Here is a 13350-nt window from a genome sequence, read left to right on the forward strand (position 1 = left end):
GGGTGGCCCCGGCACACTGTGCTGCAGTGCCCACCCGGAGGGATGTGGAGGGCGTTGGGAGCCCGGGCTGGGATAACCAGGAGGGCTGGGGGCCGGAGGGAGGACTGACCCTGCTGCTGGAGGAGCCCAATTCTGCTCCGCAGCCCGGCTGGCAGCTGCGCTCCCACACACGATCGTACAGTCCCCTCTAGTGGATATTTCTCCTTCATCTCCACGTTCATCCTGCCTACGGTGCGCGGGCACCGCCGGGCTCCAGACCCTGGCCCTGAGCAGTGACCCCGGAGCACCATCCTGCTCCCCTCCCAACACCGGTCCCGGTGGCCAGGCAAAACTCCGTCCAGTGGTTGCCGTGGGCTGAGCCATCGGTGCTCCTTCCCCTCCTGGGCATGGGGGTGACTCATCCCCCCGCTGGCCCCTGCCCTGGCTGCGTCCCACGACACCCACCGCCCTTGCGTCAGGGCTGGCCCCAGCTGGCCCCGCAGCCCTCGCTCTCCCGCTTTGCCGGGTGTTGCACCAGGTCAGAGTTAGTTGGGCACTGGCCAAGATGAGAAAGAGCTAACGAACACCCGCATGGCGACAGCATCCGAGGGATCCAGGTGTGAGCGTCGCTTGCTCCCACGCTGCTGGCTACTGCAGGCTCGGGCCAGCTCGGACCGGGGTGAAGCGGGTGGCTCTTGGGGTGAATTCCCTCGGCACCGCACTCCCGGCAGGTAAGGGGCTTCACACCATGGCTGCGAACTTTTCCACCTAGGACTTTTCCAGTGCAATGCCCAAATTCAGCACCCAGCCGAGGGCAGTGCTTACACGTTAGGGATGGCATATTTGCTATTGACAGCCTTTTCCCCATGGCAGTGCTGCTCCACTGCAACCCCTGGCCATGGGAAGGGTGCGAAGGCTCCTGTTGGCACCATCCCAGAATGCTCCCCTGTGCTGAGGGTGACCAGGGCCAGGTCACCACCACCTCCAATCTGTAGAGGAATGAAGGTAGTGGGTTAATGAACTTTGATAATATACAGCTGTAGCCTTGCTTCAGGGGCATGGGTTGGCTGATGTACAGCTGTGGCTTGTTCCCACAAAACAGTTAAATAGCGCTGAGGAGGGTGAGAGAGGGGAGTTGGGGATGGAAGGGGTTTGGATGAAGCAGAGAGTAGGAAGGGTGTGGTGTGACCTCTGGAAGCCTGGAGAAGCAATGTGGACAGTGAGGAATAACCTGTAGTAGCAGCTGGATTTATAGACAGTAGAATCTCACCCATGGTAAAGCCTTGCCGCAACTTGCTAGTTTGCCTGTGTGGTGACAATTGGTGCCCTGTGTGAGGTGGTGATGGCAGTCCCCGATGTACCTGAGACAGGTGGGGAAAGCCTGCGATTCACTGGGAAAGGTGAGCAGTTGGGGACAAAGAGAAGGGAGCCTGACCGCCGTAACTTGAACTGCAACACCTTCCTGCTCCTCTCTGCTTGTCTTGGAAACTGTGCTTGTCACTTGGAAGATATGTGGTATCTACAACCTGAGGCTTTTCAAGGAGAAAAAAGGTATGCAGGAGAGTGTGGAGGAGCAGATGCAGCCGCAGACCTGTGGGTCAGCTGTACACCAGCAGTTTGTTATGGCTGGTAGGGATGCGGTTCCTCCACCTTGCTCCATCTTTTACTGGGAAACATGTGGCCCTGGTGCCAGCTTGGCTGGTGGTTCCTAGCAGAGCTGGTGTCAAACCCGCTGCCTCTGTCCCTGTGCCAGGGAAAGGACTGTGTCTCCTCTGGGGAGCTGGGACCTCCAGCGTGGTGCAGGGGTAGTAGGGGACGAGAAGCAGCTGGGGCCCGGTGCTTGCTGCCAGGCTTCGGAGGCAGCCCCAGGAAGCAGCTGCAAGGGCAGAGGTGCTTGCTGCCCAAACCAGCCCCAGGGCAGCTTTGTGTGCCCCACAGCAGGATCCTGGGGGGATGCACACCCAGTCCAGGCTGTGCTGCCTGAGCTGGCAGCCAAACCACCCTGTCCCCATGCTGGCCAGGAGCCCCTGGGTGTCCCAGCTCCAGCAGGGCTGTGCCTCCAGCTCACGGATGCAATCCTGCTCACACCTCGCGTCGTGTCCTGGAGTCTCACCAGTGTGAGGACAGTGTATCCCAGCCCCAGTGCAAATGCCCAGTCCTCCCTGCTGTCTCATGGTACAGCAGGGCAGGTCACTGCCTCCTGCGGGACACTCCTGACCTCAGCATCAGGGGCAGCAGAGTCAGTCCTTGCGCTGTCCTGTCTCCGCCAAGCACGGCTCAGGCCCAGAAACGCACATCTCTGGCATGGGCTATGGCACAGACCACGTTTTTCCTTGCTGTAGCATCTAGGCAGGGGCTGAGCTGTGGCAGGATTGGACTCACCAGTAAATGGGCAAATTGAACCTCCAAGGACTTGTAACTATCTAATGCAGTGCTCTGAGCTGGAAGAGGCAAATCAAACTGTTCTTAAAGCTGCACGTGGTAGTGAGTTAGTGCTGCATTGAATACCTGGGGGGAAAAAACCAATTCCTATGCTTTGTCCCAGCATCAGCACTCACCTCCTCCATGCTGTGCTGATCCCAGCTACTGTGCTCAGGGCAAGAAGAGTCCAGGGCAGGCCACTGGAGCATCACTACCCGCAGCCCGATCCAGAAAGGGGGATTTTCCCAGCCCTGCAGCCCTCCCTCCCTGTTCACAGCGTACAGGCACTGGTCAAGTGCAGGGGTCCTTATGGCATGGCCCCACAGCGGCAGGAGAAACTTGTGGATGCCCTGCGGCCTTGCGTGGAGCAGCCTGCAGTGATGGACAAGGTAGGAAACCCTGGGCAGAGCCAGCCCATGACAGTTCCAGTCCCTTTTATAGCATCTGCTCTGTAGCCCAACAGGAGACACACCTCACAGCTTTGTTTATTACAAAAGATCTTTAGGAAGCTGATTGCTACCAAAACCATCCCTCAGCTTTACTTCTGCCCACAGAGCCTCTAACAGGGGACCGGCACTGCCAGGGCAGCAGGGCTGGGTCCAGGCTTTTTGAGCAAGGGGAGCTTCCCAAGCGTGGAGGTGAACCCCTCCATCCGCATGCTGAGGGCAGAGCCACAGGTGGGAAACTGCAAGACCCAAATTTCATTTCTAAGAAGCTGGATGCCAATAAAATCCAGTGTTTATTGCAGTCTCCTCATCAGCCTCAGTTTTTTAGATGTGCATTTAAAAATAAAAGCTCTGCACATCTTAGCTGGCCACAGAAGGGCTTGAACACTGAAAGGGCTGATCCTTTGGGCGATGGAGAGCCATCTCCCAGTCCTGAGTTTGGTGGGAGCAAACAGGCCAGCTACCTGCTCGGGATTTCTGTGCATCGAGTCAGAGCCTCACGCATGAGAAACTCCAGCTCTGCTTTCAAGTACGTTTGGCATGAACTCACATGGTCTCTCTGGTATCACATGTCCCACCAAGGGGAAAATACCTGCTGGCCCCCAAAGACCCGCATCCCTCAGGTCTGCCCCAGCCTTGGGGGAAGATGGCTGGTTTGGGGCAGCTGCTGTAGCAATGTACCAGCTCCAGTTTTGGCTTGAGGATGGGCAGCAAGAAGGCTCTGGAGAGCTTTGGCAAGTTGTTTTTACATGGTGCTGCTGGGAAAAGAAACAGCTTGGACCCCATGAGGCCATCCTAGCTGCATGAAGGGGCTGGTAGCTGGTGGGGCTCCAGCAGAGCCCAGGGGTATGTGATGCTCAGCAGCCGTAGTGGTTGCCCATGGTCCTCGCGTAGCATCCCAGCTCCCTGCTTGCAAACCCTCCAGCCAAGGTGGCTCTTGGCCAGGGGGCTGCATATTGCAAACATCCCTCCCAAACCAAGCCCACCACTCAGCAAAGTACACAGTGCTTTAAACCAGGGTGGTGGTGTAAAAAAAAAAAAAAAAAAAAAAAAAAAAAAAAAGCTTGTGGTATGTCACTCCCAGCACCATGGGCCAACCATGCTGTCTTTACAGACACGTCCCATCCCAAGAGACAGGATGGTTTCCAGAAAGATGGGAGATGATGCAGGCTCCATCCCTGGTGCTGCAGCAGCCGGGGAAGGCACAGGTTCAAAAGCACCACCTTCAGTAGCCCCTCTGTGTCCTGGACATGGTGGGAGGCTGCTGCCACTGCTGAAACAGGCTATTTGTTGGCTATGTAGCTTTAAGCTCACACAGGTTTTTTGCTGTGCTGATGGGGGCCCATAGGAGAGAGAGGCAAACCAAAGGCAGGAGCAAGCAGCATGGGGTGGCTAACCCTGGCTGAGCCCTGGCTACCACTGCTGCCCATGGGGCTACGTGTCTCAGTGGGGAATTCTTCTCCTGCAGCCAGCAAGTCCTTGGGCCAGAAGAGCAGAGACATGCAGTGGGATCCCAGACAGCATGGCAGGAGCAGGGGCCACAGAGCCTCTGTGGTGCCAGCAGTGCCGCATGCCAGCTCCGATGCACCCAGCACAGCCCCGGGGCTTTGCTGGCAGCTCAGCACTGGCTCCTGCTTGGCACAGCTTACGGCAGTGCCACAGGCAGCGGGGGGACACCGGCTCTCCCCAGCAGCTGGGATGTCTCTTCTCTGGCGCCAGGCAGAGCTGCAGTTCAAGGCTGGACTGCTGTGGGCTCAGGGAGGCAGGAACAAGCCAGGCAGGGCAGGAAGAGGCTGTAGGCACAGCTATGCAAAAAGCATTCCTCTTGGAGCTGTCTCTTGGTCCAAACGCTCCCTTTTCAGTGTCCAGCTGCAGCTCCCCAGCAGTGCTGGCTGCTCCCAGAGCTCAGCAGCCCCAGCAGAGCCATCTGGCAGTGGTGGCTGGCTCGGACAGCCACATGCTGCAGCCCTTTCACACCAGCCAGGTGGCCAAACACCTCGGCCACAGGGGTCCCAGCAGAAGGCAAGCAGGGCCAGCAGCACGCTCTGTCCCCAGACATCCAGAGCTGGGACAGTGACAGGCATCTGCAGAACAAACCCAATGCTACAGCCTCATAGGCCTCTCTGCTGGGCTTCCCCAGCCTTCAAGAGCAACATCCCCTCTGCTTCTTCCCTTACAGTACGTGAGGACTGAAACCAGCATCCACGGCTGCAGCCGTGACAATCCTCAACCAACACAACCCTCAGCCTGCCCTCTGGACACCCACGGTATGTCTGCTTTACCCACTTCTCAGCAACTCTGTAGCTCCTCCACCAGCCTCACATCCCCACACAGCAGCATCTTCTCAGGCAGCTCTGTGACACTGACCATCTCTGTGCCGGACCCTGGTGGGATGCAGCACCCAGGACCTTCTGTGTGGAAGCAGGGTGCCCAGCAGATGCACACCCAGAGCTTTCCCGGCAGGCTGATGTCAGATGCTACCAGGAGGAGGGAGATGAGGTGATGTGACCATGCAGCCTGTCTGTGCAGACCTTCCTGCTTTTCAAATCCAAGGAGCGACTGTCCGATCGCTGGCTGGCAGGGTGAGCCATAAGCACCCGCAGGGACTACCTGGCTCCTAGGAAAGGCTGGTGCCACCACTGCCTGCTCGCTGCCCCAGAGATGCCCTGGGCAAGCAGCCCAGGAGTAATGAGCACGGGAGAAGAGCCCCTCTCTTCATAAAGTCTCAGCTCTAAAGCTGCGGTAGCTCCTCAGGGATGAGGGCAAGTGGGGATTCCTCCTGCCAATTGGAAGATCGCTATATCTTGAGTGTGACATTGCCTCAGGGCTTGCTCTCCACAGCCAGATCCACGGGAGGAGTGGTACTGTCCCTGTATCCTGCTGCAGCGACTTCCTGCGGGGAAGCATGTAGCTGTCGGGTTGCATCAGTTGCAAGGAACAGTGCAGCTGAGTCCGTGCAGAGAGTCTGGGCAGTGTCCACCTGCTCCCCCTGCCCTTCCAGCTGCCCCTCTCCCCAGACCCGGCACAGGCCGGGGGGATGTTTCCTCTCTATGAAGCCCTGCGAGGGCAAAACAAACCATGCACATGATCCCCAACATAATGCAGAGAGGAGGATGGAGAGCTGGTCTGTGCCATGCAGTGCACTGACAAGGGCAGTGACATGCTGGGGGTGACCTTGTCCATCAGAAATGCCAGGGTGGCCTTGCAGGGGGTGCAGATGCAGCACTGAGACCCCAGGAGCCAGTGGAAAATGCCCCCCAGGTGAGCTGCCAGGTCCACAGGGGCAATCCTGCTGCTGGTCCCTTGTGGCATGGCCAGGCTGGGGTCTGCTCTCTGGGTCTGGGTGGCTGTGGCTCTTCAGCTCACCCTCCTCTTCCTCTCTGTAGTAGGCACAGTGTCTCTCTGTCTGTCCGTGGTTTCAGCCTTCAGCAGGACTCCACATGGACACGAATGGCTGGCCGCAGCATGGGCTGGCTGCGGGAGGCTGGTGTTTAGGTGGCCTGGCCAGGTGGCAGGCGTTTGCTGTCCAGAATGGCCTTCCAGTCGTCGGTCCAGGACTGCAGCCGGCGGCTGGGAGGCTTCAGCTGCAGGTGCTTGTTGTGGCAGGCCGTGAAGAGCACATGCTCCCAGCTGGGGTTCAGCTCGGCCCCTGCAAAGCAAGTGGAGAGGTCGGCTCTCTAGACAACTCCACGAGACGCAGAGGTTGTCCCTACTCCAACATGAGGAGCCTGCGGATACAACCCCCTGATGAGAGCCTGATTAAACGGGGAGAAATCAGCACCCATCACCCCCAGGTGCCATCTGCCCTCAGGGCTGCCTCTGGCCACTCCTGCCACCCTCTTACCTGTTATATCAGGTCTATCGTCTATAAGCAGGTCAGCAGAAACCACCGTCTTGTCTCGCGTCAAAACGATCTGCTCAAGAAACTCGGGGCCGAAGTGCTTCTCCACCCAGGCGTACTGGAAGGCAGGAGGCGAGCGGTGAGCTTGGGGAAGGCTGATGGATGGGGCAGGGGCTGCTCAGTGGAGCAGCAGGAGGGCATGGCACGAGCTACAGCCCCCATACAGGCGCACATCTCTCTTAATTAAGTTCATTAGTGGGAAGGATTTGGATGCTGCTGGAGCACAAGTGCTTTTAAAGCCAAGCAGCTTTTGACGTGATGAAATACTCAGCTCAAGCGTCTCAGTACATGCCAGTGGCAGGGGTCAGCTGATGGCAGAGCTGCTGCTCTGCCAAGATGCTTAGGAACAAAACTTGTGGGGCAGGGCAATATCACTGCTGCTTTACAGCCGGAGGCACGAGGGGTCAGCTGGCATGCGCTGAGCAGCGCAGTAGGGGACAGGGAGCTGGGATTCACAGCTGCTCACCTTCTCGTAAGGGCAGTAGCGGTACTTCTTGATCGGGCTTGTGCAGATGAACACGTCGGTGCTGCCACGAGGACAAAAACAGGGGCAGAGTGTCACTCGGTGGCCAAACATGCTGATCAGACCCTGCTCCCCCTTGAGATACACCTGGCTGCTTCTGCAGGACCCCACTGTGTGCCTGGGCAGGCAGGCGCCCAAAGCAGACCCCCCACAACACACAGATCAAACCAGGGTGATTTAAAGTGTTAGTCCTCCATCTCGCAGGATCCTAACCCCAGGTTGTGCACCCACACCTGCAGGACAAGCATGTTCCCCCTTTGACTACCCTTATGGGAGTAGAGATGAAGGCAAGGGGCTGATTTTCTTGGCGACTGCCCCCAGAGTCAAAGCCCTTGCTTTCCTTCCACGTTCAGCAGGCCGGGAGGTATTTTTAATGCTGATGTATTCAGTGCTTCTGCCAGGAGGTGGATGAGCCTGCAAAGCCACGGCTGCTCCCCCATCCATCCCTAAATCCCGTGGGCATGTTCCTACTCACTCTGCCAAATTTGCCATTTGCTTTACAGCTTCCACAGCTCCGGGGAGTGGGTCCAGCTCGATGAAGAAGTTCTTGGATTCCCAGATGCTGATGGCTTTCTCCTGTGAGGGGAAAGAGAGCAATTAGCGCACGGGGCTTCTTGCTACTTTTCTCCTTGCATGTGCATCTTCCCCACCCTTTGCTAGGACAGAGAGGATGGTGATGGTGAGAAAGGCAGGAGTGCTGGCTCTGGTCCCCTCCTGCTAACCTGCCCTTCCTCTGTGGGTGCCTCTGCTCCCCATCTGCCGGCCTGCACCCGTCCCACGCAATTTAGATGAGAGATGCCCTGGAGCCGGCTTGGTTTTGCCTGTGCAGCCCCAGACACAGAGGGCATGGCACGGTCCTTCAAGGCAAAACACAAGAGATTGTCCAAAATCAAACCAAACCCTGGGTCTGCATCTGGAGGGGCACCTCCACGTGGTCCAGCGACGAGCCCTGGTAGCCCTGCTGTAACGTGATGCTGCTCAGCCACGGATGCTGTCTGGCCTATTTGTCTCTGTCAGATCACTGAAATTCACAGCCAGACCACTCTCATAGGAGAAAGTGTATTATGGGATGAATTAATGTCAGGATGAATGCAGATGCTCCTCTTCAGAGATGCCTGGGCAAGGTCTACCAGGCAAATAGAGCATCTCCAGGCAGGGTTTGAAACGCTTAACACCCAGGTCAGCATCCCAAGTGCACCGGTATGGCACAGAGGGAGAGAGGAGCAGAGAGACCACAGGGAGCAAAACCTCGGGACAAGGGCAGAGTCCAAGGGCTGCCTGTGATGGGTCCAACACAGCTCTATGGAACAGCATTCCCTGCACTCCCTCAAACAGGTAACAGCTTGTCAGCTGCCAAGCAAAGCAATTATTTTGCACAGATGCTGTGTCCTCGGGGAGGAGAGCCTGGGAGTGCAGCAACATGGCTGCGGGCAGTGGAAGCAGCCTCATGCCGGTGTTGCAATGCTGCCAAGCAGCTGCAGCTGGGAGCAGTTTTGAAGGAAGCCCTGCCCTGAAGGATTGACCTTCATTTTGAGCACCCCTGTTTCTGTATTTGAGGTAGGGGAATTGGGACAAAAGGAACTCTAAGCCCATTCCAGCTTTCTTGTATTGCAAGGGTAGGGAGGAGCCGACAGAGCGTCAGGTCAGGAGAGAGCAGCCTCGGTGGCACTTAGATGCTGGTTCTTACAGCTCACGGCAACAAATAGGCTGGCTGGACATGCCAGCTAGACTTGCAACTCCCTCCTGCCTGATGAGTAGGAATCTAGTGGGTAACCAGCAGGTTTTGCCTTTACTACACTAGTACTGGGGGAAGAAAGCAGGCAGCCACGAGCAACGGGGTCTTCGCTGGGAACTCCAGGCTCAGGGCAGCAATGCCCCAGAGTAAACACAGGGCTCACTCAGGGAGTCACAGTAGTCATCCTGCTGGCTGCCCATGCCGGGATGCTGGCTGCACACCTTGCCTGCTCTCAGGAAGATGAATGCATGAAGCCATTACATTATTTGGGCACCAAGCATTTAACATGACGTGCCAGGATCAAACCCTGTATTTCTCAAAAGATCCCAGATAACATGTGAAGAGCAGACACCCAACTTAAAAGGAGAGACTATTCAGATCAACTGTTGCATTCTTTCCTTTTGCCTGAGCAGCAGCAAACATTGGTCATTCAGAGGAGGGAAGAAAAGCTTTCTTCACACATGGTCATAATGGAACACACTGATTCGGTGCAAGAGAGCCAGCAGAAATGCCTCCTGGCACCACGACAAGAGCAGCTACCTTAACAGTTTGCCATGGGGCAAGGCAAGCATTCAAACTCCTGTTGCTCTGCTTTAGACCGGTGAGAAAAGATGGTTTATTTTTAAGATACTGACTGTAGTTGCACAAGAGACATCTGAGAAACGTAGCCTGATGCAGCAAAGCACTTCAAACCGTGCTGAAGTGTTCTCCTGCAGCAAGGACTTCCATAGCTATTCTGCTTCTACTTATGTCAAAAAGCATTTTGCAATCAAGCTTGATGAGGGAAGAACTAAGCTCGTCTTGAAGAAAAGACCCGCTTGGCTCCCAGAGCCAGAATAACTCCCTGAGGCACTGCACCCAGCAAGCTGCCTGGCAGATGGAAAAATCCCCCAGGCTGGGAATCCCACCATGTGCCAGGCAGGACAGACCCTCGATTTCCTTCTTATCTCTATCAATGAGCAACTTCCTTGCCCGTCCAGGGCTCCCCATCCTTCCAGGTCTGTGTGCTCAGTGTATTGCTGAGCTGTTGTTGTCCCTCTCAGAGCTGGGACCTACAGCTCGTTGGACTCCTTGGCTCCTACTTTCTGGTGTCCTACAGCTGGTTGATAGTGCTCTCTGATGAGAGGAGACTGGAGCAGTCCACGTGCCCGTAGCCACAGAGTGCCTCCTAACTCTCATTATCCCTGGTCTGAAACCACAGGTGAAATCAGGGCTGACCCGAGGTCAGCCTGTGGAAGTTTTGCTACTTGTTTAAGCCCAAGGTTTTGGTGGTTTTACGTGATCACAGCAGACACATGACAAGCTCCCTTCATTTAACACATCCAAAGTAGTTAAGATCAAGGGGAAAAAAAACCCCAACCACCTAGTTATCATGCATTCCTCTGCCAAACTTTCAGCATCTGCCTCACTGCATGAATGATGTCCTCCATTTCCCCTTCAGCAATCCCAACTAGAAAGGACTCAGTACTCCTTCAGCTCATCAAGCTATTTAGGACTTGGCCAGTGGGAGAGCCCCAGACCTTATTCACGTTCCCTTCCTTGGAGCCATCATACCACTAACAACAAGAATACTTGCATTTGCTGTAACACTTTTCAACTAGCGCAACTGCAATCCACAGACTGCAGACATCCCATCGAAATGGGAACTTGTAGAGGCAGAAACCGACTTTCTACAGCACTCAGCCCTTCGCTGGATGATAAAGCACAACATAAAGAAAACTGCTTCTAGGCTTTAATTATTAAAATGAATACAATAATTTTCAGGCATGGGAGGGCTTGGAGTTGTTTTAAGTAAGCCCTCACATGAAGCATCAATTGCATGGCTTGCTCTCAACTTCTCTGCTGCAACCCACCCCTCACATTGCTGTTGAGGAACGAAATAATCCATCTAGGAGCAGTACCAATCCATGCAGCTTGGCCAAATCCGAGCTAGAAAACCCCAGCTATGCTATTTGGGGTATTTAAAAACAGATGTTCGGAAAGATCTCCTTTCTTTACATCTATCTGTATCCATGCATGCAAAGGAGGGGGGGGGGGGGGTAGAGGAGACTGATGTGCATGAAAAATGCGGGATTTCTGGGAAAAAAGGCACTACTGGAAGCCCTCCTGTGTGCCGACCTGTACTTGTGTTTGGGTGGGAGCTCTGGCCAGAACCCACAGCCCTCCCCAGCACAGCACCCACAAGTGGGGAGCCAGTGGGACCCAGTGGGTCCCGCGGGGCCGGAGCTCCAGCCGCAGGGTGCGGAGCCAACACGCGCAGAGCCAGGGGATGCACAGACTCACACTCAGCTCAGGTCCCAGGCGCCCGTATTGCTCCGACACCCAGAAGCCCCTCCGGTCCTCCAGGGCAATGTAGGGCTTGTCAGGGTACCTGGCCCTGAACTTCTTGAGGAAGCCTCCCTCGAAGTCGGCCAGCACCCCGTCCATGTCCACCAGCACCCGCAGAGCCCTGCGGGACCCCGCTGTGGGGCCGAGCCCCCTGCCCAGCCCTGCCCAGGGGCCGCAGCGCCGAGGCCGCAGGTGCAAGAAGCTGCTCAGCAAAATCATGGTGGAGGGGGGGGGGGGGGCCTCGGGGCAGGGGATGGGGGGCTCTGCGGGCTGGGAGGGGGGCCTTTATTTCAAGCACGCACCCCGCAAGCACCCCGCAAGCAGGCAGCCCTGGCAAGCACGTCCCCTTGCAGCAGCAGGAAGGAGCGGGGGGGATGCGGGGGGGGACGCAGCGGGGAGCAGAGGGGCCGCAAGAGGGGTGCGGGGGGGATGCAAAGGCCCGTCCTCGCCCCCAGCGCCTGTCCCCCGCCCCATCCCTCCCGGCGGGGGGCCCGGTGCCGCCCGGTGCCCGGCGCTGTGCTGCCCCGACCCGGCAGTGCAAAGCCCAGTTCCTCTTCCCGGTGCCTGGCCGAGCCCGGCGCGGCGGCACCGCCTTAAAGCGGCACCGGCGCCCTGCGACGGCGCGGTGCCCCCGCCCGCTCCCCCCGCCCCTGCCTCGCTTCCCCGGGTCCCAGCCTCGGGGGCACTCCGCGCCCCCGCCCCACCTCCCCCTGCGGACCCTCTGCCTCCCGGTCCCCTGCCGACACCCCCCTCTGCCCGCAGCGGGATGTGGGTATGGCTTCGGGGGCACTTGCACGGTGTGGGGGCTTGTGTAAGGTGGTGAGTGTGCAGCTAAGCCTTGATGTAAAATACCCCCGTTTCTCCCAGTTCATGGGGAGGGGGCACGCTCTGCCCAGGGTCTCACTGGATGTAGTGCAGGTCTCTCCCCACGGGTGACGGGAACCCTTAAGAGATACTGCTGGGACCCCAAAGAAGTGCTGAGAGCACACCATGAAGGTCTGGGGCCCCAAAAGAAGTGGTGAGAGCACACCATGAAAGTCTGCGACCCAAAAGAAGTGAGAGCACACCGCGAAAGTCTGTATGTTCTGATATGTTCTGACACGGGACCAAAGATCACTCTGGTCGAAAAACACTGTGGGGATTAAAGCTGCTGAAGAAGGGGGAGGCTTCCGAGTGTGACTAACAGGATTAGGCAACCGCTGAGCTGGGAAAGAAAAGATTTTGGTTGACGGCAATAATACGGCTTTAGCGGTTCCAAACTATTTCATCTTTCAATTCCAGAGTGTTTTCCAGTGGAATATATTGTCCTTGTTTCACAGAAAGGGCAAACAGGCTGTAGAGATCAGGTGATTTGGGGAAGGTCACAGCATGAAGGAAGGAGAACTGCCAGCCAGGCTGTATGCGATGGTAAGTGCCACAGCGAGGTTAGGCGGGAGAATGTGTGGTGTGTCCATCTGGATCCCGCTTTCACTCACACAGGGAGCACGTTGTTTATTAAAAGGGGATTTCAGCACAACTTGATGTTTCTGACTAAGAGGCGAAACAATACACACACATTGCGCAGCAGGGGGAAGGCCTCCTGCTTCGTGAGGGGATGGCATGGGACCGACACGCTCCCTGGCCGCGTTACCTCAGGGCCGCGTCACCTCAACATCCATGCTCCTGCAGGTATGGAAAACACGCGGCCATAAACCGAATTAACCCGCATCAAGAACTCGGACCATGTCCCCGGTGATCAGAGCGAGTGTTACACGGGACATGACGGTCCCCGGTGATCAGGGCGAGCGTTACGGGACGTGACGGCAGCCACCTCCCGCAGCAACCACGCTCCCCCGCCAAGGGGGATCCACAAGGAATCCAGCCTACCAGCGCCCGCTGCCCCGGGAGCAGGCCCCGGGAGCACGCCCCAACGGCGGGGCCCGCGTCGCGCAGGGGTGACGCCACGATGGCGTCACGGTGCCCGCCTCCCCCCGCCCCCCCGGCTCTGCTGAGTCACGGCTTCTCGCGCCCAAGGGGC

At 57.1% G+C, this 13350-nt stretch overlaps 1 protein-coding gene across 1 annotated transcript; it reads right to left on the reverse strand.

The window, feature by feature from the left end:
- Nucleotides 1-3120: 3120 nt before the first annotated feature.
- On the reverse strand, nucleotides 3121-13331 carry NT5M (5',3'-nucleotidase, mitochondrial). The gene is made up of 5 exons (XM_080386644.1): nucleotides 11289-13331; nucleotides 7746-7846; nucleotides 7214-7274; nucleotides 6691-6805; nucleotides 3121-6495 (listed from the first exon to the last, which is right to left on the reverse strand). Exons 1-5 carry the CDS (start codon nucleotides 11550-11552, stop codon nucleotides 6338-6340), a joined length of 699 nt encoding a protein of 232 aa, XP_080242770.1. The 5' UTR covers nucleotides 11553-13331; the 3' UTR covers nucleotides 3121-6337.
- Between the last annotated feature and the right edge of the window lie 19 nt (nucleotides 13332-13350).

This window comes from Falco punctatus (assembly GCF_963210335.1).
Source record: "Falco punctatus genome assembly, chromosome: 4".
Classification (NCBI taxonomy): Eukaryota; Metazoa; Chordata; class Aves; order Falconiformes; family Falconidae; genus Falco; species Falco punctatus.